Source organism: Micrasema longulum, unplaced genomic scaffold, assembly GCF_059751315.1.
Source record: "Micrasema longulum isolate JH-2025_06_02 unplaced genomic scaffold, ASM5975131v1 h1tg000908l, whole genome shotgun sequence".
NCBI lineage: Eukaryota > Metazoa > Arthropoda > Insecta > Trichoptera > Brachycentridae > Micrasema > Micrasema longulum.
This window is the reverse complement of record NW_028278099.1, coordinates 119,708-146,732: the sequence shown is the minus strand read 5'-3', so window position 1 is coordinate 146,732 and position 27,025 is coordinate 119,708. Positions and strand designations below refer to the sequence as shown.

Below are 27,025 nucleotides of genomic sequence, written 5' to 3'. Positions count from 1 at the left end.
CAGGTTACTGTGAAGGCAGGCCGACTTCTGTGTCCAACTGATGGTCACTTTTCCTTCGACAACGAGGACCAGTGCTCTCCAGCTTTCTTCAAGTGCCAGAGATCACAATCAACTAGAAGGATGCGGGGATTCTTATATCAGTGTCCTGAGAAATATATCTACTGGCCAGTGAGCAGAAGATGTGAAATGGCATCAAGAATATCCAAATGTTCGAAGATGAAAGATACCTGGATCAGAAGATGGGGTATTCCAGTAGAAACAGTCAATGTGGCAAAATAGATAAGTCAAGACTTAGGTAAATGATCTCTTGGTGAAATTAAAATTAAAACACAGAAATGCTAAAAGAAATTTTGTGTAATGTAAAATGTAAAAAAAATAATTGTTTTTTACTGTGATTTGGTTTACTAAAACAGATACCTATTTTAACGTTGGACTTTTGTTATTCATAATTTTACACACAAATGAATAATGCTAAATGGAATTCCTGCAAATCAGGGCATTTTAAATATACGAATTTTATTTCTGAATGTCAGAGAAATCTTATTCTCGTAAAATAACAACGATCGATGTTTTAATCGTAAATTATGTCACTCTATATTGCTCAATAGTAAATAAAAAACAGTTTGTAATAGTTTAAGACAAGATTTATCCGTATGTAAAAACCTCAGAGTAATAACTGTCTAGAGAAGCCTTAAGTTCTATTACAGGGAACAAAAGCTTTGCAAATTTTTGATTTGGTTTTTAGTTTAACAACAAACGTGTAATGGAAAGTTTCGGTTTAGGCTCGCAATTCTCAACCCAAGTACAGACGTTGTTCTATAATATGGTGCTAACTTCGTCATCAGTAATATGATTGTTTTTCTCCGTATTGGCGACTCTATTAGGTTATTATTACTCTAAGGTGAAAATCCTTGTCTATTGATGTATGATAAATTTAACTAAATATTTATAATAATATTTTCTATTATTCACAGCTTTATTTTATAAAAAAACATGTGTTCTGTTCGCAATTAGGAATAAGTTAAACAATCTTGACTGATTTTTTAGCATTCTTAAAATTATACCGATTTTAGTGTAAGTGCAATTTCAAGATAAGTCATACTTAGAATATTTCATAAAACGTAATCGTTTAGGTTAAATTATGTTATCATTTAGTCACAAAAATGCCATTAATTTAAGAAAATAGTATTATGTTTTAGTTGTAACATGTACTTTAATTAAATTTATTTCAAAAATAATATATGTATTATATTGGTTTTGATAAATAACATGAAATCTTTATTACCGATTTTTAAAATAATTGATTTATGGAACATAAACCTTTTGTTTTATAATAAGGCAATAAAGGGCAATGGGGAAATTGGTGGAGGGTCTTATTTATGTGAAAATTAACATATTTATTTCATTAAAGTAATTTAAAATTAAATTACCTTTAACAAAATTTCATTTTTTTATCTTATTGGGATTCGTTGAGGTATATTATTACATACCTGATTGAGATGTGTATAATGAATTCTGAACTTGACGAACTATGATTTTAAGAAACCTGTCGTTTTTCCACTGATTAATTTTTAGAAAATTAATTTTATATGTCTGAGCAAAATGAAGTGGTACAATTAACTCTCAATTAATGCAAAACAGTTATTGTAAATATGCTATAATTCTGTGTCAATTGCATTTAGAAATGAATAAAGAGATATACATAAAAGTTTCCATGGTTTTATTGATATTTTATATTACGAAGTTACCCGATCATAGAATCAAAGTTTTGAATCCAGAAGGTATATTCATTCAATTTAATTTAGTGCAGTAAAAGGTAAAAACGTTGATGAGTGTTATTATTTTTAATTGTAATAAAAAATCATTCCCACGGAGTACAGCAAAACATAACATAAAACGATGAAAAATATCACCATCACCACTTCTATCCAGAATCGAAAGTGCAAAGGGCACTACATTGTAAAACCTGTTACATTACAAGGTAATCAGTCTAACGCTTTAGATGCCAATCCAGGGAGAGTAGTCTTCGAGTAGAAAACTCTCATCTAGGGTTTTGGTTCCATTTCACACACAAACTTGTATTCTTCATCAATGGGCAATAATCGTGGATTTTTTTATTAGCTTATAAATTGATCTAAAAAATCACAAGCCGATCGGTACTATTCTTATTAAAATCTGTTAAGAAATAAGGGAGATATAAAGGATTCAATTATAGTAATTTGAATGATGCCAAAAACAAACGATTCGTGACGTCACTATAATAATGGACACTCAGTGATATAAATACCAGTGATGTCAAGACAATTCAAATTACACGAAATTACTTTTATCATTAAGTATATCACTATATTAAAAAAATAGCTAGACGATTCCATTTCAAACTTCTTGAAATCTTACTTGAAATAAAGTTATATAACAATTGCATTTAAAGCGTATTCCTTGTTACCATTAAAAAAACAGTTAAAATTTACCGAAATGTATTAATGATCAGAAGTTATAGAGATAAATATAAACAATATATCCATTGATCAAAGTCGCCATACGATTTAAATGTCGCCCCATTTTACGGTCGCCATTTATTTCAAGGTTGGCTAGAGAAGGGAAAAAAATCATAGACAGCAATACGCGTCGTTTCAATTTCTATTCGGATTACCAACATTTAAAACAAATCCACGATTCGTGGTGTACTGTTGGGTGGGTTTGGATGATCGAATTTAGTACCAACCGAATAAAATAGCTTTTCTGAGATGTTAAAAATAGTAAATGAAAGTTATGAATGAAATTATTGATTATTAGAGCTTTTATAAACACTAAAAGAGTCTTTGAAAAATCCTTTATATGTACAATATGTTAAATCCGATATTCCTCCCGGGTGATAATACCCTATTGGACTTACTATTCAAATATTCGAACAGACTCAAAATATTGTTGAAGATAACTAACTTAAAAAGCTTTCTTCAACGAAGAAGTTCAGCCCTACAGAAAATTAGATATATAATGTTTCCTTACGAGAGGTAAAAATTAGAGCATTAAATTTTACTACAAAGTTTCTTAAAAATGTATGAAAAAAATTTAAAAATACATTTTGATCAAAACGAACTACTTTGAACGACGTCACTAGTTCAAAACTAATATTCCGGAAATACTTCCGGTTTCCGGTACGTCAACAGGCAAATCGGCAGAACTGAACGAAAACGTGCGGAAGGGAACTTGAAATGTCACATGCGGAGTAATTTCAGAAACACAAAACTTTTAATATATTTTTTTGGCTTAGTTTAATAGTTTTTTAACAAATAATAAAAATGAAAAAACCACTGAACATCACGGTCCATAAAGTAAAATCGAATATTCTGTACAAAGATGAATATGTGTGAATCAATATTAAAGTTCTCAAACGAAAAATTATATTTTACCCTAAAGACAAAAGCTAAAGATGAATCTGTTGACTCTCCCTTGTAATCGGGGTCCAGTAGTGCGATTCTGAACGCTCTTTACCTCCTATTTAGCAGGACTTTGCACCAACAAGCTGACGATATATTATATTTTATTATGAAGGGAAAGTAGCATTTAAAAAAGTTTGGTCAACCCGCCCGTTCCTGTGATGTAACAGGCGTTGCAAAATGCACTTTATTAATTAATATCTTGGCAACTACTATGAATATTACAACTATTATTAAATTAAATCACATATTTAGGCATATTAGATCATTTTGTCCATCAGGATCTCCGAAATTGACAACATATCGAGAACCCCGAGACAAATATATAAAACATTCATTTGCGATAATGAAATGTAATCTTATTAGGTTACTAAGCAAGACACATATGTGATTTTAATAAGATTAAATGAGACAGGTGATCATTTCCTAACCTCAGGTTATCTCAGGTTAACCTAAGATAACCTTGGGTTAATTAATACACATTGACTCGAGGGAGTTTTTTCACACAGCATGAAAAGAAAAAAAATAATTAAATTAAAATAATGCTCGCGTTTTCGTCGAAATAGACAAAACGGTTTGCATAAAAAAAGTATGACAAAACCATTATTTCTTCCCATTTTGACAAAGACGCAACAATTATTATTCAATTTTAAGCTTGTTTTGTTGCAACCGGTCCAGATGGATTAAAATGAACTCGATAAAAGACTAATTATTTTTTCTTGCGCATGAATCCGTGTATTTTTATTAACACAAGTATTAACCGATAAACTAACATGTTATAGTATACACAGGTGTAACACACCTTATGTACGTTTAAATATAACATTTTTACAACATATCATGCATAAATGCTTTCGCAAAACACTTATACAAAAGGTGTTCTAGGCAGAAAAGTAAAGTACATATCATTATACTGTTCACTGAAATAACGGATATAAGAAGAGTGTATTGCGTACAGGCTTTGAAATGTATACACACGCGAAAAATCTCATTTTTAACTAATCAAAATCAAACCAGGCAGAGGCTTAAATCATAGTATCCCTCTGTAAAACTAGATTAGGACACGTGTACTCTTCTGCGCTCCCAGACTATACAATGTATTTACTAATAATGTGAGAGGCACGAAATGTTTAACCAATCACACCTTTAAAAAATATGCTAAAAAGTGGGCGGATAGAAGGGATGGAAAGAGATGTCTTCGATTTCTTTTGCTAAATTGCCAGCAAAATATGGAAAGATATGTTTTGGATTTTTTGCTAAATTGATAGCAAAATTCATCATTCTACTTTTCATACTTCACGTTCACCCCACCAGGAATCAAACCTAAGGATACGGAAATCATTATGATACAATTACCTTAAAAAAATATATTATCTTGCTCAGGAGACGTTTGCTTTGTGGAGAAAATATAACCCATTTACAACTTAAATACTTCGAAACCTTCGACACTTGAAAGTTGACATGACTTTTTGTACCCACAAAATACCTCAAACTTACAAGAGTATTCACATGACTAAAACTTAGTAGCGTTGCATTCCTATTCTTAGTGGTGGGGGTCAATGCTATGCAAGCTCCTGACGTCACTACGACCTGTGAACACCATTGTATACTTATTTAATTACATATTATGTTACTTTTTGATTATTTGCACTAAAATATTCAAATTGTGTATTTTTATATTTTTTTATGCGCATCTATATATGTGCGAGCAAGTATGTGTGTATATATACATGTATGTATGTATATGGTGAATGGATGTGTGTGTGTGCAAAATGTATGAATCAGTATGTATGTGTAATTTTGTTCATAAATTCGTACTGTCACGTTAAACTGTTTAAACCAGTACTTATACCCACGCACAGGCTATGCCTATGCGGGATTTCGTTCTATTATTATTCCCATGAATAAGAAAAAAAATCAAGAAACATAAAAAAAAATATGTATAAATTATTTTTAAAAATGCAATTTTATAATTAGTTTTGCACGTGTCACCATTTTATTATTTTACAAGAACCCTACCACAGTTTTGGGAGAGCACTCCTCCCATCGACGGGTGACATAAAACTAATATAGTACATATTATTCACAGTGTCCTCATTTATTATTTTTTTATTTGAATGTAAAATACAGCACTTCTGCGAATTACAAAGCACATAAATGATATTATTAGGGATCTTTAAAAACATGATAAAAAAGCACAATAGATTTTTAAGGTCTATAAAAACAATAGTAAACAAATATGACATATTATGAATGATACATACTCGTACGTAGTTAGAGAGGAAGAGTCTAAAACTGGTAATCCCAGCATAGAAAAGATCCACCTCTCTTTTGGTATGCTGTTTAACTGAACGATCATTCTTATAGAATCTTTACAAAAAACCAACAAATGAATCAGTGATGAAACCTAAAACAGGGTTGTTATTCCACCTATCTAAGGTGTTGGTATGTATATGGATGGTTGTCTTAAGTACAGATACGGAAACATAATCGATGAGGGAAATAATGTTAAGTGGAATTTCTGTCTTAAAATCTAGTACATTAGTAGATGTTACAATAATTAAAACTAAGATTTGGTATGTGGGAAGACATCCACTTGGCCAAGAGGGGCTTAATAGACGCGGGTCCATGTGTACGGGGATGGCAATTGAAGTAAGGAATAAGTGCGAAGGTTTTCACGGTCACTGTTATCAATATGTTTCTTTTTTGGGTGATACCGTGTGTGTTGGATTTGTTCCGACGTTTCGGCTACTTAAATCTCGATTTAATAAATCGCAAGCTACAAAGAAGAACAAGGAAGAAGATATTACCAGAAGAACTGCATACCTACCATATGTACAGAATGTTACTGACAGGATAGCCAAAGTGCTGAAGAAACATAATATTAGAACAACGTTTGGGACTGTAGGAAAAATGAAGAACCATTTATTGAGCTTAAAATATAAGAATCCCCTGGAAACGGAAACTGTTTATAAACTAAGTTTCCAAGCATGTGATAAAGTGTACATAGGACAAACAGGGCGCACAGCAAAGAAATGGATTGACGAACACAAAAAAACGTGTAAACTTGGGCATCCCGACAAATCTGCAATAGCGGAACACTCTATAGACACCGGACATTTTTTCGCATTTGAACCGAAAATTTTGCATAAATCCAGTAACTACAGTGCACGAATAATAAAAGAAGCAATTTAAATACACAGACACCCAAATAACATAAACAAAGACGACGGGCTGAAATTAAACTCAACTTGGTTTTCAGAACTACATACTACAAAAATAAATAGAAATGTTCCTACTGCCGACCGCGACACGATACAAAAGTTTAAATTCTATATTACTTTATATCACCCGACGATGGGAGGAGTTTTCTCTCAAAACTAAAGTAGTGTTTTTGCAAAATAATACAATTGTGTAGCACTAATAACAAAGTTTTGTTTTCCATAATAATTTATAATGAAATATTACGTAAGCGATCGAACCCGAGACTTCTTGCATGGTAGGCAAACGTGCTGACTATTAAACCACGAGACCGACAAATTATTTAAATTTATTGGGAAAAACAAAAAAACTTATATAATTAAATAAGCATAAAAATTTACATCACTTCCCCATCCGCATCAAGTTGTTCATAGGGCACTGCATTTTCAGTTTAATCACAGCGTATCTGAATCATTTTTGCTACGTGGAGTTTGCTTAGTTTAATAGTAAATTAACAAATAAAAAAAACCTCCTGATTAATCTGGGCGTTGGGTGTGTATTCAGAAAATTGGAACTCCCTTCCATGTCCTATCTTTCTAACCTGTTGACAAGTCTCTAAAATAAAGGCTTAGCGGGTTATTAAGGAATAAATTAAAAGAATTAAAAGGTTAAAAGAATAAACGGGAAATAAAATGATTTTATTTATAAAGACATGACACGGAAATATGAACAATTCTTCCGGATTGACGACGGACAAAAGACAACTCAGCATTTTAAAAATCAATTTGTTTATAATTTGTCAGCGTATTTGGGTGCATTAATACTTGTCAGTAATACGTATGCAATACATTACAGGATGATTTTTAAACTAAAAACAATAAAAATATACATGTCATAGTAAGTGGACACGGTATTCTTATGCTAAGTCCATCAAAGATGTGGCAAATATTGCTTTGCCATCAACAATTATAAAAAAAAGATATGGCATGTCACAATTGAGAATACAGTCCCGGGATCCCGGCCATTTTCAAATCCGAGATTATACTTGGCTAATCTCTGGAATTTCGGGATTGCTACAAACAAGTCTTTTTAGGAGCATGTTTAATATCTGCTCATGAAGCGTGGAATGTGGAGCTGATGGTCAACAATACGAATATCGCACTCTTCCGGGATCTCCCCTCAATTGCTGCTTATGTTGGCAACAAACAAAGAATCAGGCTTGAAAATGAAACATAAGATGCTTTGATATTTCTGCGCTTTTATTTTCGGAATTCCACTACGGTATTTTTTTTACATTTTGTCTTTTAATTTTGTAATACGATATTTGCAATAAACAAGTTAATTTTTTTGTTTATTATGCAGAAATTGACTTTTTTTTCTCAGTGCCTTTTACACGATGTTCTGTTACTACTGAAAACCTTATAAAAGTTAACGGTTTTCAAAAAATTACGTACGCTTTTTTGACATTTGAATACAATTTAAATCACATGATCGTATCTCGAGATAATCCCGGGATCCCGAGATTACGCATAAAAAATCCCGAGATTAATAAAGCTGCTCGGGATTGTATTCCCTAGTCACAATACATGTCTAATAATTAACGTAAGCAATCTATACATACACAAATTTCCTCAGTTCGTGGTTTTTTATATGTACCTCTTTACCATAAAAACGATACTAGCTAGCAGCTGCTAAAATGTTTAAAATGTGCTTAAAGTGTAGCTAATTTTCTGTTGGGTGTTTACATAAGTTGTGTCCGTTTTTATACATAACAAAAAAGAGTTTACAACAAAAAATTAGTCAATAATGAATTCTCTTTCATTACTTTACAACAGATTTGTCAATAACGCATAGCATCTTTACCGTACACTTCGCAAATATCGCGAGCAGCTTTATTCCCTCGATTGAACGGGAACTGAAGGAGGTGTCGAAAATGCTCACTTTCGTCAACTTGACATTCCATAAAAGACTTGTAATCAAATAAAATAATACGTGCAACGTAAAAACAAACACAATATCTTGTGAAGCAGAAAATTTTATTACGAATGACCTTTACCATTTTATTTTAATTTTGGTGCCCATTTTTAAATTTGGACGAAAACGAACACAACTTATGTTAACACCACCGAGGTATTTATGTATACAGGGTGTTCGTTAAATCCTGTCACATCCGAAACCACGATGATCAGTATGAGCAAGAAGACATACTGGCATATTAAAATAAATTTTTAGAACGAATAAAATTTACAAAAAAAAAAATATAAAAAAAAACAAATGGTTGCTTACTTCTGCAAGGAAGAAGCGAGGAGAGGGTAGGGGGGAGTCTGATACACCGCAAAACACATGGCCACGCCCCCCTCGCTTCCCCCCTGCAGAAGTAAGCAAACATTTGTTTTTTCAAATATTTTATTTTTAAAAAAATTCTGCGTTCTAAATATTTTTTTAAATATGCTAGTTTTAAAATGTACAGAGTTCTTTGTTTCAGATCCCGACTAGCCAGGAAATTTCTTTGTTTACGCTGGAACTTCTTTTTTACATGCGTTTAAAAAAAATTATGCTTAAACAAATTTAATAATTATAATAGTATCATAAAATAATAAAAAAATTAGAAAACATACCGTTAATAATACAAATTTAAGCGTAAATGCTGCTTTCTGCATTACTACGATTAAATGTAAATTAGAAAACATACCATTAAAAATTTTAAAAATAAAACAAAAAAATAAATTAGAAAATGTATCATTTATAATTAAAACATAATGATTAAATAGAGATGATGCTACATAGAACGATAGTTTGAAATTATGTTCTGAAAAATGAGCCCTGTTCGCGTCAACATTGCCGTGCAAAACGCGTAGTACAGTATAAAAAACTGTCCATGCCAGTTTACTAAGGACTGAAAGCTGTATGTTGTGCCCTTTTACGGTGTTTCACATCTACTGACTACAAGTTAAGTTCCGGAACTTAAGTTTAATGGAACGCAAGACGAGTGCTAAGTATGTTTACATAAATACATAGAATTAAGAAGAGTCCAGAAACCGCATACGCGCATCAAACAGAAGGCGACTAAACTACTCTTAAACAAGTAGTTTTTGGTTTTGACCTAATAGTTTCTTTGAAGACGTCGGCGTCGCTCAGTACGCAACTCCCGATTTGAATTCAGCTATGCCTTGTTGTGTCATTTTAAAGTGTAGAAATACTGCTGGGATCTTAAAGAAACGGGATGGGATAATATTTTATGTGTAAGTAACAAATGCACGTGTAAGTAGCAAATGCATAACTTGAAAATTTTATTCTTTCTCCATCTGTCAGATTTTCAAAGAAAACAAAATAAATATTCTGTCAGTGTTGCCGAGGTAATCAAATTGTTTACGCTACTTTTTTACATTTACATTTTTACGTTTTTTTTTTGCACCACAACAGGCCAGGAGGCCCAATTACAGTGGTGAATTACATAACAGAACAACCAGGCTTGAGAAAAATCACATTTTAATTTTTGTGTTCTCACCGGGAATCGAACCCGGAACCTTCCGTGAGAACCTAGCGTGAGTCAAGCGTCTTGACCACTACACCATGGAGACCGCGATATTTTTTCAAAGTTCAAAGTTCATTAATTAAATTTCTCTTATAAATGGGCCTCAACTTATCTACTCTGTTGTGTCAATCAATGTTTCCACGTGTACAATAAAATTTTAGAGAAATATTTTTTATTTTTTTTAATATAATTATCTTATACTTGTGTTATTATATATTTTTCGCGATCTGGCAACATTACGCGGCGACTTAAAGCACGCGTGCGGCGAACATGGGGGGATTTTTGGACACAGTCCGATGTATTCAAATTTGATTCTAGACTCCTTCTGGACTATTCTAGCAAAAATGGTTATCACTATAGAATTAAGAATAGTCCAGAAACCACATACGCACATCAAACAGAAGGCGACTCAACTACTCATAAAATAGTAGGTTTACGTTTTTCCCCTCAGTTTCTTTGTAGACGTCGCTCAGTACGCAACTCCTGATTTAAATTGAAGTATGCCGTGTTGTGTCCTTTTAAAGTGTAGAAATACTGCTAGGATCTTAAAGAAACAGGATGACATCACATTTCATGTGTAATTAACAAACGAATGTTTAAGTAGCAAATGAATTACTTAAAAATTGAATTATTTTTCCATCTGTCAGATTGTCGAAGAAACAAAATGGAAATTTCGTTAGTGTTGCCAGGGTAGAATTTTTTTTTACCCAACTTTGCTCATTTAATATAAGAACTAATGAAAATTAGACCTCGGATTAAACAACGCCGTGGAGGAAATTTGAACGACATTATCTTTAAAACATCAAATATTACTTAGCATGACATAAAAATATACGTTTTGTGTCAAATAAAGTTTGTTTTAAATTTTAAGTTCAAAGTTCATAAATCAAATTACTCTTATTAAATGACCCTTTATTTATCTAATCTGTTGTGTCAATCAATGTTTCCGCGTGCACAGTAAAATTTTAGAGAAATTAATAGATTTCTTTTTTTAAACCTTACATTTGTGTTATGATTATTTTATTTCCCCATCAAGCAACATTACCCGGCGACTTAACGTATGCGCGCGGCGAAAGTGTGTCTAAGTGGGAGAATTATTGGACACTGTCCGATGTATTCAAATATGATTTTACGCTTCTTCTGGACTATTCTTAATTCTACGGCTATCCATCTAATTAATATTATATTATATGGCAATATATTGATATCATATGGCACAAAAATTTATAGCACCCTGTTGTTTCGCTATGACAAAACATTGCGTATGACCAGGTTAGTAAACATTTGTTTAAACTCAATAAAAATAATGGCATAGTGATTTATTGCCCTTGCACGAAAGTCTGTTTTTGAAACATAATTACGAAGCAACAAAAATGACAGTTAGCGCTCGGCTATCGAATAATTGACATCTAAAAAAATACTCATGATAACAAATAGTTCCTACGCAGTACCTAATCGAATATTTTCGAATGCTTCGAAATTTGAATATTTAACGAAAACAAAAGTTTTTGCAACAGTGACATTTGTGAATGAAATGTTTATTTATGTGAATAATATATGTTATTGGATTTAAAACAATAATTATTAAGGTATGTTAGTCTTAGAATTAACATAATATGTAAGTTAAGAAACGAGTTGTGGTCCCGTGGCTATTGTCGCGGATGCACGAACCTAAGGTCCGAGGTTGGATTCTCATTTTCTAGTAGTGAGTTCATACAATGTTAATCATACTGCCACAGAATTACAGCATAAATTCTAATTATATGAGTGAGTTTACAGGCGCATCGGCGCAGTTGGTTAGACGGCCAGCTGTGTAACTGGCGGCGCGGGTTCGATTCCCGCCATTTGTAAGAAAAAATCCAAGAAAGATTTTTTCTCAATTGTTCTGGGTGTTGTGGTGTATTTTTGATTGCCTCCGTAAGTAAACGTATGATTCGACTCTGCCAATACCCTGACTATCAATCTTTATGGGCAGTATTAAACTTGTTGTAGACACGACTTTTGTCTTATCTTTATGAGTTTTTAGTCCCACTTTGTTGCATTGGTTTTTGAGGTCTGTCAACATTGATATTATGTTTTCCATAAACATCTACAATAAAACAACCTCAACAATACAGCTGCACAAACCCACACAAAAAATACGTATTTATTTATTTATATATACGCCCAATGGGCATTTTTAAGGACATATTTATGCATAAAAAATTATTATAAAGAAAAATTGAAAGACACAATGGTATATGGTGGGAGTGGAAGGGGGAGAGAGGTGTTTATAATTGAATTTGATTCAGTGATCGTTTGAAAGAAGACAACTTGTTATCAAAGAAATCAAGACTGGTATGTTTGTTGGCAGACCTAAGAGTTCTGGGTATAGGGGAATGAAAACCATAGTCAGTTCTATGGTTATCGGTATGAAAGAGTATGTTTTGTCTGAGGTTGCTAGTTGGGATATTTAATTTTATTGAGCTCAGTAGTTCAGGCGCATCAAAGAGTGAATTGAGAATTTTAAATAGGACTATAAGGTCGGATTTATTTCGACGGTCTTGAAGAGAAGATATATTCAAGGTAGTTTCTAACTCATTATACGTATATAGGTTTCTGGATAAGCCCAACCTCCAGCCTACTTTCTCAAAAATCGATGTAGAACTGATTTAATATTCTTGATGTGAACATCAGAATATGGAGACCAGATAACAGAGGAATACTCTAGGTGCGGGCGAACTAGGGAACAGAAAAGAGTTTTAAGGGTATTGATATTTTTGAAGTCAGCTGTGCTTCTGTTAAAAATCCAAGAAGTTTTAAGGATTTGTTGATAACACGTTCAATGAATTGTAAAAAAAAGTTTAGTGTCAAGTATAATACCTAAATCTCGTATACTAGACACAGATGATAATATTTCATCGTTCAGTGAGTATTCGTATATCTTTGGATTTAAGGACAAAGAGACACTATGTCTCCTAAACCAGTGGTTCCCAACCCCCAGGCCGCGGGCAAATGATACCGAGCCGCCTAAAGCCCTGTTTAAAAATTGAACATAACCAATAAAATAAAAAATAATTAACGAAAAAAAAATATTTAGCTGAGAGGAGTTGTGGGGACGGCGCATAAACAAAGGCATTTTGAACATTTTTCAGACATTATCGGGGATTTTAGGCTAGGGCCTGAGCATTTATTTTCCCAGTTGGTGCACAATCACCTGTCTTTGCTTTTAAAAAGAGTTCGAGCGCTGCTGCAACAAACTAGGCGAATTTAGCATGTCTGTGCAAGAAGAGGATCAACTGCCGGAGATTGAAAATGACGGCGGCCTTAAAACTACGATTGAGAGAAAAAATTTACCGGTGTTTTGGATTAGAGTCATGGCGGAATACTCTGAGATTGGCAATTGCCGCCACAATATTTGAATCCCTACAGCCATTTCCAACATCTTATCAGTGAGCTGGGTGACAGCGACCAAAACAAAACAACGGAATAAATTGGACATAAGAAACACACGGCGGTTCGGGTGTTATCGTCTCCCATTACCCCCAGATGGAACCGTCTCGTTGCTAAAGAAACAAGCTCAGGGTTCTCATTGATTTAGCGTTCTAGTGAGTTATACAATGTTAAATAACTTTATATTCATTTTTCGGTGTGAGTTTTTTTTTTGAAGGCATGTTTAAATACAATAAAAATAAAATTATTCAATCAAAACAATCTAAAATATAAACAATCAACATCCCCCCCTAAGTGGGCCGCTGTAAAATTAATAAACGTAGACCGGTACCTGGCGATAAAAAGGTTAGGAACCACTGTCCTAAACTATTCACTCTGGCACTCGAAGATGAGTTCCGAAAGGTGAGATGATCAGTCTTTCAATTTTTTCAATTTAATTTCAATTTATTTATTTTAAAAACGTTTATGTACATAACAAAAAAATTCAATGCATACATAAAACGAAAAAATAAACACTAAAATTTAAATATACAAAAATGGTAAAAATAAAAAATACCCAGCAATTATAGAGAAAGAATGCAATCCTCTCTGAACTTTTTTTCACTAATATGAAAGATGTCAATATCCGAAGAGATACGGTTGAGTAAAGACATTGCTCTTCCTACTGGCATTACCATCGGCAGGTTGGTTCTGCAAGCAGGAAGATAAAACAGCTTAAGCTGTCTATGTCTAAGGTAGTCATTAGGAACATAAAGAAAAATACTCTCCGTTATACCTATGTTGATCGTAATACCACGGATCAATCGGAAAAAATACATAAGCAAGTATGCATTTCTTCTTGTCTCCAAACTATTGTAGCCAAGCATTCCCAGTATGAAGTCAGTCTTACGCTTTAGGTGCCAGTCCAGGGACTGTGAAATATTCCAGTGTAAAAACAACTATTAAATAAATATTTATAAATTTATGTCGACCGCGTCGGGAATCGAACCCGAGACCTCTTGCTTGGTAAGTAAACGCACTAACCAGAGACAATCTTTTTTAGAACCTGACAATTCATATTGAAAAAAAACATGTATCTTTAAACAATAAAGAAAATTATTATTAATATTTAAGGTATGAAATATGTGGTCAAACATTTTGATGAATGTAAGTAAATAAATAGTTTTGCCATGTCTACGAATTTCGAGTCGTACTCGTCTCTTCGTCAGGATTACCCTAAAATGCAAAGCCCAATATAATGCGGTTTATTAAATCTTCTCAGAGCAATTTCTGTTTTTATACCCCAATGTCCAGAATGTGTAGATAACTCAATTCTTCACACAACTTGGTATTTTTTAGGATATATCTTCCGGCTTTTCGTGGATCTCTTCGCTGTTACCACAACGTGGGATGAAGATGGATTGGCATAAGTTAGCTCGGAGTCTTACATGTTGATCGTGTTTATGAATATTATTATTTTATTGCCATTGTTTGTCCTCGCTACATAGTTTTATGTTCTTTTTGTTCAGTTTTTTGTACATATGTTTTATTATATTACTGATGCAATTGGCTAAGGCCGTACGAAAAATAAATAAAATAATACACCTTTGCCATATAGGTTTTCAACATTTATTGTAATATAGAAATTGTCAAAATCGGTAAATAAATATGTATACTTTACGTGGTTACTCTGCGAGGAACGCTTCGCAATGAGAAAATAATAATTATGAGGTTGATATGTATAGCACCATTTTTTATTTTTCTAGATTTATTCAATAGTTCTCTTGCGCACCCAATGGGGATAGACATAGAGGAAGAAAGTCCACTACTGGTGTCGTATTTTGTGAAGTCGATGGTGCAGAAAGGATCCGACGAGGAAGCTTATATGGACACCAAGTGGAATAAGCCAATGAGTCTCAAGAGCAGGATAAGGGTCGGGAAGGGCCGAGCTAGGAGTATGGCCCTCGGAGCCAGTTCCATCATCAACAAGTGGCCTGGTAATTACATTATATTAACTCATTATCTTGAAGACTTGTGGCGGAAACACGATTAGATAAAACGGTTTTTAATATTATTTTTATTTTTATTTATTTATTTAACTTTTTGTACATAATGTTATCTGTACATTGGCAGGCTTATTGCCAAACGGCAATTTCTTCCAACCAACCAAAAAATAATAGTTTTATTTTTATAATTCAAGTTACAAAACACACCCAAGAGAAAATAAAAATTAAACAGCTAAAGATATACAAAAATAGAGACAAACGTATTTATTTATAAATTACCTTAAATCGATACTATTACTCAATGGGAAAAGGGAAAAAAGAGGAAAGAGGAAAGGAGGAGAGATTGAGGGAAGAGAAAGTAGATTTTTCTTCAGACGTGATTTAAAGACATGTAGAACGAATGGACAGCGAGAGAACGGCTAAGAATATTTACAATGCGAATGTTGATGGATGCAGAAATAGAGGAAGACCGAGAAAGACATGGCATGACCAAATCCAACAAATACTTAAAGATGGACATGTCAAAAGTCGGTATAATCGGTGCGCGTGCATGAGAAGATGTATGAATGTAGAGGAAGCGAGATCTGTATGCAAAGATAGAGTGTTGTGGTGTTCTATCCTCTCTGCCTACCCTTACGGGGAAACGGCGTGATGGTTTGTTGTTGTTGTACTGTAGATACTGAGATCTTTAATAGTGGATGGGAGATGATCCCACAGTCGAGCCGCATGGACACTATATTAGTAAGAGAAGAAAGAGGAATTGTGGATGGGTATTAGGAGAGTGCCTTGAGAATTAGAACGAAGAGGTAAACCATGAACTGATAAGCGTTGACATTTTTCACGCAAGTATATAGGAGCGTTAGTTTACATTGAACAGAAGTGAGAGTGCGTGATAGTCTCTCCGCTTAAGGTCTTAAGGTCGATAATGTATATCTCAGCCTTACACAGTTCACGGATCTCGACATTTGTGCACCTATCATGCATCGTTTTACCACACATTTGCCTGAGGGATCGCATTTCAATAGCATTTAACCTACTTTCATCATCATTTTTCCAATTACATACTTCGCTCCCATACATTAGAGTTGGCACTAGAACTCCACTGTAAACTGCTAGTTTAGCCTCCTGCGATAAACATTTGTTTGCCAAAGTAGATTTCAGTGCACCGATCACCCTGTTCCCGGCACTCACCTTCCTTTCAATATCTTTCTCAGTCTTTCCATCCCCAGTAAACATACATTCTTCTACCTGATTCAGAATATCTCCGTTCACACTGATCTCACATTTAGTTATATTTTCATCCCTTTCAAACACCATCACTTTCGATTTATCACCATTGATAAGCAAATCGCTTTTATTGCATACATCGTAGATTTTTGCTACCGAGAATTGCAGGTCAAGACAGATCGTATTAAGCTCTTAAGGACAAAACTATTTTCAAGAGAAGAGTTAAGGACTGGATTTTCCTTAGTGGGAGGGATTTGAGTGGGAAACTCCTTGATGATTTTCCGAATGTTAAAGTTTACTGTTTATCATATTGATGTGCCATATATCTGTTTTAAAAAATATATGTTTGTGGTGATATACTCATGTGTCTGTGCCAACAAATTGCTCGTCCCAACTCAACACAAAAATGTTGGTTGTATGGAGTTGGAACTTATATATATTATACTTGCCAAAAAATATGTAATAATACTACCTGTATGTAAATAAATAAATAAATCCATTGTAACGAGTCCCTGTAAATCTATGCTCGCCCTCCAAGCCTAGATATTTAAAAATCATGGCAACTGATATGAGGGCGTGCGCACTTTTATCGATGACTGCTAAATAATTTCTTCCAAGCCCAGATCCTTTATATATCATATACAAGGTCAATTTAGTACAGGACATGACAGGATAAAATAAGCCAAAGTAGGACTCAAAATGCCGAATACTCTTCTAGTCGAACGGAAGGCCCGTTAATTAGATTTTTTTTCATTATCCTTTGCTAGAGACGTTCCTGATTGACCCACTATAGAATATCTTTCCTGATCTCAACACGTAAAGATAAAATAGAAACTTAATAAAAATAGAAAAATCCACAGTTATGAACAATAAACTTTAGTAATAAGATAATAAATGCAACTACCGCATAATATTTTTTTTTAAATCCCAAATCCTTAAATTATAGGGCCATTAGATAAAAGGAGAGCGCTTTCACATCATCAGGTTTGACCAGTGGTTCCCCGAAGATGCGGGTTTCTTTTGTGATATAAAGCATCATTTTCACATGAAATGTGTACAGGTGTTTCCTCATCTGCTCTGCAGAATCTACATCTATAGGTTTAAGAGGTGTTCATTCAATCTACAGTGCCCTGTACTTTTTTTGTTTGCGGATATAAAAAAAAACACAAATGCTTTAAAAGTTACAATTATGTTTTATACGCTAATCATTTTTATCTTCTTTTTAGATCACTTACTGCTCTGCTGGTTAGGTTCGATCGCATTCATTATAATCAGCGTTGTTGGCATCATGATGGTGGTCAACGTAGCCAGGAGATCCTCTCTGGGTGTCTACAGCCATCAGGAGCAGTGCTTGCTCAAGAGTACACACGCGGGCAGGAAGGACACAACCATGAAGACCAATATATATCTCCACGTCATAGTCAACAACAACGAAATGTTCGATCCCACAAAGTTTAAGTCAGTTCTCACTTCCACCGTCAAATACCACCCGAGCTTCATTTTAAACGTCTTCGTTTTATTCAACGACATGATGGATGGAAATTACAAAAGAAACTCTCGTTTCAAGAACTGGGAACTTTATCACAGAGGTATCGGAAAGTACAAATTCTTCGATACTTCTTCGTCAGAAGCCGACGACAATACGGATGTAACTCCCATAGATATTACCGATCATGACGCTTTTGCTGGGAACGAAAATATCAAAATCGTTCAGTCCACATTTAGTCATTATTTTAAGCATAGTCCGCTGAAGGAGGTTTGGAAAACCATTCCCAAAGAAATTGTTCCGGTCTCGATGCGTATTTTGACTCTATGGGAACACGGAGGAATAACCATGCCCATGCAGATGTTTTTGGACAAGACAAACATTTACTGCCAGGACAAAAGTCCCAATAGTAAATTACAAAATCTCGTAGCGGAACTAAAAAGAAACTTTACGGAAAATGCTATAAACGCATTCGATCCCATAAAAAACAAAAAAGACACTTTGGACTCATTTAAAAAAGAACTTCAGGGAATAAGTTTCGAGGCAGGAATAAGATTGAACGACGCAAAAGAGGCATTTAGAAATTTGAAAGCTGGCGATCCACAACCCGTTCCGGATTCTTATAGTTATCCAGATTCATCCACAAGTGAATCATTTTCAGAACCATCTTCGGAGGAATATTATTTATCATTATCGTCATCATCCTCATCGGCACTTTCCGGAAGCGACAAGGCAGCCCTCGTTAAAGGCCTCTATAAAGCGCCACGAAACGATGATTCACCCGAATACGAATCTGAAAGTTACGAATCATATTATTACGAATATTCTTCAGAATCGTACGACGGTTTGCCGAGCTCTATGGATTCCCGGTCTGATGAGTTGAGATTGAGACCAGATATGTCTCCGGAACATGTCAATAATGAGATCTTCAGATACGTCAATGGAAAAGCCAACAACGACCAGATAAAGAAAAGATTGGAAGAAAATCAACGAGTAAGCAGAATGAGGAGAGATCTTTTTGATATATCATCCGAAGAAAGCGAATCGAGCCAATACAGTGACGAGGTCGTAATGGCGCAAGCGACGAGTTTTGTTGATCGCAATGTCCCTGTTTTTAGGAAAACTGGTGTCATACATCACCGTATTGATGAGCTAAATGAAAGTGGTTCAAACGAACAGATTAGAAAAATTCAGGACGCTCTTCAGAGAATACCGGTTCTAGCTAAACCAATGTTACAATTCCAGGATGATTATTTATCATTAGACAGTAAACCTGATACATCTTCGTCGGAGGATTATTCGGCCTCTTACTTGAGTATGAGCAGTGAAAGCTACAGCAGCTCCGAAAGTTATTCTCTAGAAGCGCTAAATGACAAACTCAGTCCAGTTTCTAACGTGCTCCGCAGACCAAACATGAAGATTAGGGAGAATAATGACTACAAGCAGATGGACTTTTTCAACAACTTGAACATTTTCACGATGCCAACAAAGGTAACCCTGTCTTTTGACCGCGCTGGGTTTTACCTTTCGACCAGGAAACCTTGTCACGCATTCTTGTGGCAGTTGATATCAATCTTGCAAAAAAGGGTCAACTTCTATGCCGCTGACGAACTCATTTCCGATGGGCTTCAAGAATTCTGTAGGGCGCAAAGGTTTTCAGAGTGCCCTGGGATATCATTACTCTAGAAATAAATCAAGAAATGAGACGATCAAATCGCGTCTCTCTCGCCGATCGTCAATTACGGAAAAATGAATTTTCTGCAGATTTTTTTCCAGTAGATAATTATGGAAGACAAATGAAATTCACCGATGGAAAATCAGTCGGGTTCAAACTGTGGAATGGCCATAACAAATAAATAACATCTGGGCCTATTATTTGAACAAAATACAAGTGTTTTGTGCTTTACTTTGTAAAGCAAGTGTGTCATGGCGACTGTTTGAGGGATCTTGTTTGCCTAAAATTTTAATACCGTGAATAATTAGAAAAATGATAAAGTTTCGCAATATTTCATCTTGAAAACAAATTGTGTAAACATTTAACAGAGGTGCCAACAATGCTGTGCATGGATAGTATAAACAGTTAATTATAAATGATGACAGGCTTCTGTTTAATCGATGCGACATTTTGAAAGATAAGGTATGTAAAATATACCATATATAAAATAATAGGCTCATTGTGTAATTTTAATACAGGTAAATTCACACAAAATATGCATGATCTCAAGATAAAAATGTTATTCGTTTCAATTCTTGACTATCACAATAATTTGACTAATATATACAATACTACCGATACATTTAATTTGTTTACATTAAAAAGCACAATTACACGTACTTATAAAATTAATGTATGACCCTTAATTCAATTGACTCATATATTTGTAAAATTATGATTAAAACTTGGGTTAGAATAAATGAATAATTTATCTTTTGAAATGTTCTCGTATGCGTAAAGTCGACAATCTAAAAGATACTCATTAAACTTAAGATATTAATTTATTTTGCAATTGAGTAGAGATTATTGTTGTGTCCAGTTGTAGGAATAAAATGATTTAATTAAGAAATATGACTTTTTCTTTTTTATTATTCGCGGTTGTTGAAAAACATAATAAAGAATGTTTATCATTTATTTATGTGTCATTAATATTTTTTTACTATGGCAGATTATTTAAACGTGGTACGTAAATAAGTATGTATAGCTTTATGGTTTTAAATTGTTCACAGAAATTATATAAATAAATCTTTGATTTTATCATTTAGTGGATATTGCCAAAAATTCAAGTTATTTTATGTTTAATAAAAACCTAAAAAAAATAAAAAACAATTATGGTGATAATAATGTGTTATCTTTTCTAGATAACTATATTCATTTTATTTATTTATTTTTGCACGACAACAGGCCAGGAGACCCAATTACAGTGGTGAATTACATCACAAATCACATTTTTAATTGTTGTGTTCTAACCGGGAATCGAACCCGGAACCTTCCGTGCGTGAGTCAAGCATCTTGACCACTACACCACGGAAGCCGCCATTTTAGTGTTTTTATTGAAATAAGTATATAGGTAGAGGTCTTTAATAGTAAAATTAATACAAAAATATATTATTGTAATTTAATTATCTTCAAATCTAATTTTTTAATAATCTAACTCTTGATTTTTAAAGAAAATATTGAATCGGGTTGTAGTCGCGAGGGCCGTGACTAGTGTCTCGGACTCACGGCTTAAAGGTCCGTGGTTCGAATCCCACTCTACCCCAATTCCGTTGATTCCCATTTTCTAATAGTAAGTTTTACAACTCGTTGAAAATGGCCCTCAAAATTAAATATTTGGACAAACCGATAAAAAATAAAGGTACCTGAAATACACGACAAATTTACTGTTAGACAAAGCAGCCTCGTAGTGTAGTGATTGCGACGCTTGACTTATGCACGAAAAGTTCGATTCCAGTGAGAACACAAAAAATAAAAAACACAGACAAAGTAAACAATGAATACTGCTGAAAATTTTAGCATACTTCAGGGGCATATAAACCAACATTATTTTTAAAAAATGACAATCGTACACTCCAAACTCGCAAATTTTAAAATTGCCGTAATTTTCTGGATACACCTCTTACATTTATTATTTAAAAATCATGGCGATTATGCCGATAGTGAAAATAAGAAAAATGATCTTTAAAAAAACAGTTTATTTAGAAAATATATTTTACATAAATTGATGATAAATAATGTACGTGTGTATGGCTTAGATTATATTTAACGGTTTCTTGAGCTATTTGAATTTTCTTCAGGCATACAGGAACAATTTTCGTAGAATTTAATGACGCTAAACCACAGAAATATTTCAAGAGTGACCATCGCCGTCGCTAGAGTTAAAGAACACATCACCTCTACGGGCTGCAGACTTTTTTTTATAACCTCCGTAACGAATGCATCCGAAATGTCTGTCACTATTTCCATCCAGATAAGCAAAAACATCGGCACTATAAAATTTCGCAAAGTGAATTTCTACAAATAAAAAAATGTTCATGAATATTTGAATGCATAAAATACAACAGCTTTTTTGATATTGTCTATGGAACATTTATAAAGTGAAGACGAGGAAAAGAAATAGGCATAAAGAAATTATTATTGAAAATGCTATGAATCTGTCCAAATTTTTGTACACGTGAACTCGCTGCCTAGTTCTTATTTGTTCAATAGACCATTTTGCAAACTGTGCAAAAGACATTTTATTGTTTTTAAAGTCAAACTCGTAAAAATAAGTAAGTGGAGATTGGCTCTCAAAAAATGCTGAAAATGAAATGTTTGTTAATAGACAGTTAAACTAAGTCAAAAAATATTTTTAACTTGTTTAGGTATTGTATTATCAGCGCTATGATTTTTAAAGTTTTATGTATTTCCCAAATTACTCACTCAAGTCACCCAAGTCACTTCTGCAGATCATTCCGTTAAAGAACCGGAACCCTTTGACAACTCTCTTATCATTGGTTGACTCATCTGAACAAGTGACGTCGTATAACGGTTTGGGTAGGTAGGCAGAAACTGCCTTGAGGCAATATGCCCGCCCTTATATGTATATTTATTGTATATGTATATAAAGTGTAAATAAAAAATAAATAAAAATAAATGGCTATACCATACCTACTTAGATAGACGTAATACAAACAAACATTAAACAACATAGTGCATTTTATTATATTTTTAAAGTAATAAATTAAAAAATATATTAACAAATTATAACAGGGATGGAGAATACCTTAAATAAGGGAATATGGAAGACTAGGCAATTACAGGGCTTATAACCTGTCATTAGCTGGTTTAAGTGGCCACTTTACACTCTGTGTAACATTCACCATGTTTGAACATCCATATTTCTTCAATTTTTCCATTTGTTGATTTAAGTGAAGTTAAAGAGCTGAAACCTTTATTGTTGTGAAGAGATTCATCTGACTGAATAATTTCACATACTAGGCAACGCCTGAAAACAATTTGTCAATTTTTTGTCTACTAACATTTGGACAAACTCAAATATTGTAAAAAATATATATAATAAATTGTATTTTATATGCACTATGCTAGCTAAATTTTCGTATACCAAATAAAGATTATTATTATTTACTATCATCATTTCCCAATCGGCACCTAGCACAGAGAACCTAGATCTAAAAAGTAAGTAAGTAGTGATTAGTGCTACACTTCAGTGTGTAAGTTGTTGGCGTGTTCCCCGATTATCTTGAGGTCCTGGTTTTGATTCCTGGCAGCTGCCAGGAATCAAAACCAGGACCTCAAGACTAATGGGGAACACGCCAACAACTACACAACGAGGTGCACTCATCACTACTTAATTTCCTTTTTTGTCCAAGGTTCTTGTGCTATTTCACACACAGAGCTGTATTTTTAATCCGTCCTAATACGGAATTGCATTTCCTGTTCTAGCGTATGCCATCACTATATTATTAACCGAACAAAATTTAAAAACAGGCTTTTAAACATTCGAATGCACTGTAAATCCCTATTTTTTTTATCTGACATACCTTTGTTATCGCTGATGTCAGGAAGCAGAAGAATATTATCCCAGTCAATACGGAACTAGCGTTACTTCCTCCGAGTAGGAACTTGACGGTTGGCCTCCAAAACCTTCTCTGTTGGCCCAGAATCTTGAGGCGTTCAGAAACATTATCCGCCTCCCTTGCAGAGCGCGGTGATTGCATTTCCTTCATAAATCTCTAGATTTTATGTCACTGGATGAATTCCAGAACCATCTATTTAACATTTTCATGAAAATATGTAGTTAAAATAGATTTTTTCCCGCGTTAACTAAAGTAAAAATGTCGAGAATATTCGACAGATTTTTATTATTTCCTTTTTATACCATCTGCGGAGTCTACTAAAAAGAAAAAAAAGCATTTTAAAACATAAAATTTACGTACTTATTATTAATACATTTTATTACAAATACAATTTTATACATACCCCGTTCCAAGCTAGGCAATTACATTTTAATACATGATAATAGTTTACAAGTTAATAGAAAGCACAGACTAATAAAATATATACTTACTCGTATACACATTTTGATACATATACATACAGATATACATATACACACAATCACATGTACATACACCCATGCTCATACACATACTTAATATTCATCATATATTTACACTTTTTGCATCTAATGGTCCATAGACCACTGCATTTTTTTATTTATTTGATGCGCAAAATACACAATTTTATCATAGAGCACATGTTATATTTTTTTATGTCTCGACTTGCTAGAAAATTCCCTGTTACGTCGGGACTCATATATATAAATCAAAAACACTTATTTACATATTAAACCATATACAAAATAATCAAAACAATATACAAAATAATAATAGAAAAATATAAATAGTAAAAATTTATACACGTCGAAAAATGGAATGCAGAAAAGTTATATAACAATACATGGCAATATGTTAACAATAATTTATAGTAATTTATTACATGGCAATATGTTATTAATAATTTAAAGTAATTTATTTATTCATTCAAAATTACACTCCTTTAAATATAAGTGAACTTATTAAGGCTTTTTAGGCTGTGCCCGTGTCAAGCTGCAATAATTAACAATAAAAAATACATAGAAAAATTAATTAGATTCAAATATAATGACATGTGGTGCAATATAATAACAATCCAGAAAAAAAGGTATAATAAATAATAAAATTCCAAAGAATACAATTTAAAAAAGATAATCAGACGTAAATATTAAATGTAAATTATAAATTATATAAATGTAGATTCATACATAATCAAATATACAAAATAATAGTATCATTGAAATTAACAAAATAAAAATATAATAGTAAAATAATATAGTAATAACACAATAATAGTATTGGTACATCAAAAGCAGCGTATCACTATTATTTTTTATTGCATAATCAGTGTTATGCCACAGATACCAGGAATTATGAAATATTGCAGAGTAATAAAACCTTTTTAAATAAATACTTCTTGTCAACCATATCGGGAAGCGTGGTATGCAAATGCGCTGACCATTAGATCACAAAGCGGACAAATAGATTTAATTTCTGGATTCGTTTTCCCAACTGTTCTTTACTACTTTTTGCCATTATTTTGGCCATGCCTGTATTTTATTTAGAAAATATGCGGCCATAGACTAAAAATAAACACATTCATCATAATATCGTAGGGTAATAACTACATCTAGGTTACTTAAAAATCAGCATTTTTGAATTAACCACTTCTTCTCGTGGTGCTTTGTCAGGTCCCCCCGACGTTGGTAATCACTACAGCGAAAGCATCTCGGTCCTGCGCTACTCCTATATTCCGCAGCCAGGACAACTGCTTGTTGCCAGTGATTCCTGGGAAAGGATGACCAGAGTGGTTTCCCGTTGTCATCCCTGGTGGATTTTTCTGTCGGGGTTACCTTCCCTGAGCTGGTTGGTTTTAATTTCGAGGCGCCAGAAACTCACATTTCATTCTCTCGTTATCTGCTGTGATCATACTGTTATGAGTGTGATCCCATTGCCCAGGGTTCGCGACGTGGACGCTAACGAGTTGGACTAGGCAGTAGTCAGTGAAGTTGAATCTTGAGAAGATTTCTTCTCGAGAGGAATACCGAAAATCTTAGCCCATTATAAATTATATTTATAGAGACATTAAAGTTATTAGATGCAAAGTGTACTAGCTACACATCACCGGGAAGTGACAGTTAAAAAATAGCTATTATTTGTCAAAATACAATAAATAACAAAATAAATAATTATTAATTTTCACTTTAAGACACTTTGAATGAAGCTGACATTTTACAAACGAATTTCAACATGTATTAACCTTATTGACTGCTTACAATACGTTATAAAAATCTAATAATTATTATTATTTCAGTCGACATACCTATGCACTATTAATTTATTGTGCCACATATCTAAAAAGATAACTGGATTTATAAAAATTTACATTTAACAACAGTAAATTTCGTAAAAAAACTGTCATCTTTCAATTAATTTAGAGCAATCAAAAATCGAAAAAGGAATCTAATCAAATAAAGTAGGTACCAAATGTGAAAAAAGGGCTATTTATTGAATTTCATAAATAATGTAGCTTTATTATTTTAATCTATTTTATTTTATTTTTAAATATGAAGATAATATTATGTACATTGTTAGCTTAGTTGGTGCTACATTTGTTGACAAATACATAATAAGCAAGCATAGAATTAATAGTCCAGAAATCGCATACGCACGTCACAAACAAATAATATAATCACTAGGTCCTCAACACAAAGACAACTTAAACAAATACATACTAATACCTTTTTCGGACAAAGGGATTTTTAGTATTATTCAATTAAAATCTTTAACCTACTTCCACTATCTATTAAAACAATTAGTAACGAGAAAATGTTTTAAAAGGCCATAAAAAAATGGATAGTGGAGCTAGGTAGAAGTAAAATGGATTGTCTCATTCGCCCAAACCAATGATCAATAATGAAAATACATACAATCAATTATTCTAAATCCACATCACATATTTTTATTGGAATTCGTAGTATGTGATATTTCCTCGGAGTAATAATGCGTAACCTAGAGAGAAGCCCTATCACTATGTTTCATAGAATGCAAGCGATGTTGGTTAGCAACCAATTGGTGGCCATTTTGTTTTATTTGACAACATAAACATAACGGTTCGATCGGATGC

General features: G+C 33.3%; 2 protein-coding genes and 1 long non-coding RNA gene across 5 annotated transcripts in view; 2 read left to right on the top strand and 1 right to left on the bottom strand.

The window, feature by feature from the left end:
* Positions 1 to 1,708, top strand: part of LOC148278227 (uncharacterized) — a 106,315-nt gene extending 104,607 nt beyond the window's left edge. For both annotated transcript variants that reach the window (XM_088231743.1, XM_088231744.1), the window contains one exon: positions 4 to 1,708. In XM_088231743.1, the coding sequence (XP_088087869.1) occupies positions 4 to 279 (276 nt within the window). In that variant the 3' untranslated portion in view covers positions 280 to 1,708. The remainder of the gene's footprint in view (positions 1 to 3) is intronic.
* Positions 1,709 to 11,554: 9,846 nt separating this feature from the next.
* On the top strand, positions 11,555 to 20,870 carry LOC148278226 (uncharacterized). Its single transcript, XM_088231736.1, has 3 exons — positions 11,555 to 11,765; positions 15,354 to 15,584; positions 18,047 to 20,870. The coding sequence occupies exons 2-3, from the start codon at positions 15,383 to 15,385 to the stop codon at positions 19,990 to 19,992; spliced, it is 2,148 nt and encodes a 715-aa protein (XP_088087862.1). The 5' UTR covers positions 11,555 to 11,765; positions 15,354 to 15,382; the 3' UTR covers positions 19,993 to 20,870.
* On the bottom strand, positions 19,165 to 26,349 carry LOC148278225 (uncharacterized). Of its 2 annotated transcripts, none has more exons than XR_015823244.1 (3): positions 26,222 to 26,349; positions 23,845 to 24,194; positions 19,165 to 22,315 (listed from the first exon to the last, which is right to left on the bottom strand). It is a non-coding gene; the product is annotated as an uncharacterized LOC148278225 (long non-coding RNA). The 2 variants fall into 2 exon arrangements; XR_015823243.1 differs by having other exon boundaries at positions 23,845 to 24,197; positions 26,222 to 26,334.
* Positions 26,350 to 27,025: the final 676 nt, after the last annotated feature.

What these genes read in the sequence shown, in the direction of transcription:
- LOC148278226 (XM_088231736.1), top strand. Translation starts at nt 15,383, where the DNA reads ATGGGGATAGACATAGAGGAAGAAAGTCCACTACTGGTGTCGTATTTT. An exon ending in CATCATCAACAAGTGGCCTG is followed by an intron (nt 15,585 to 18,046) that starts GTAATTACATTA and finishes TCTTCTTTTTAG; the next exon opens with ATCACTTACTGCTCTGCTGG.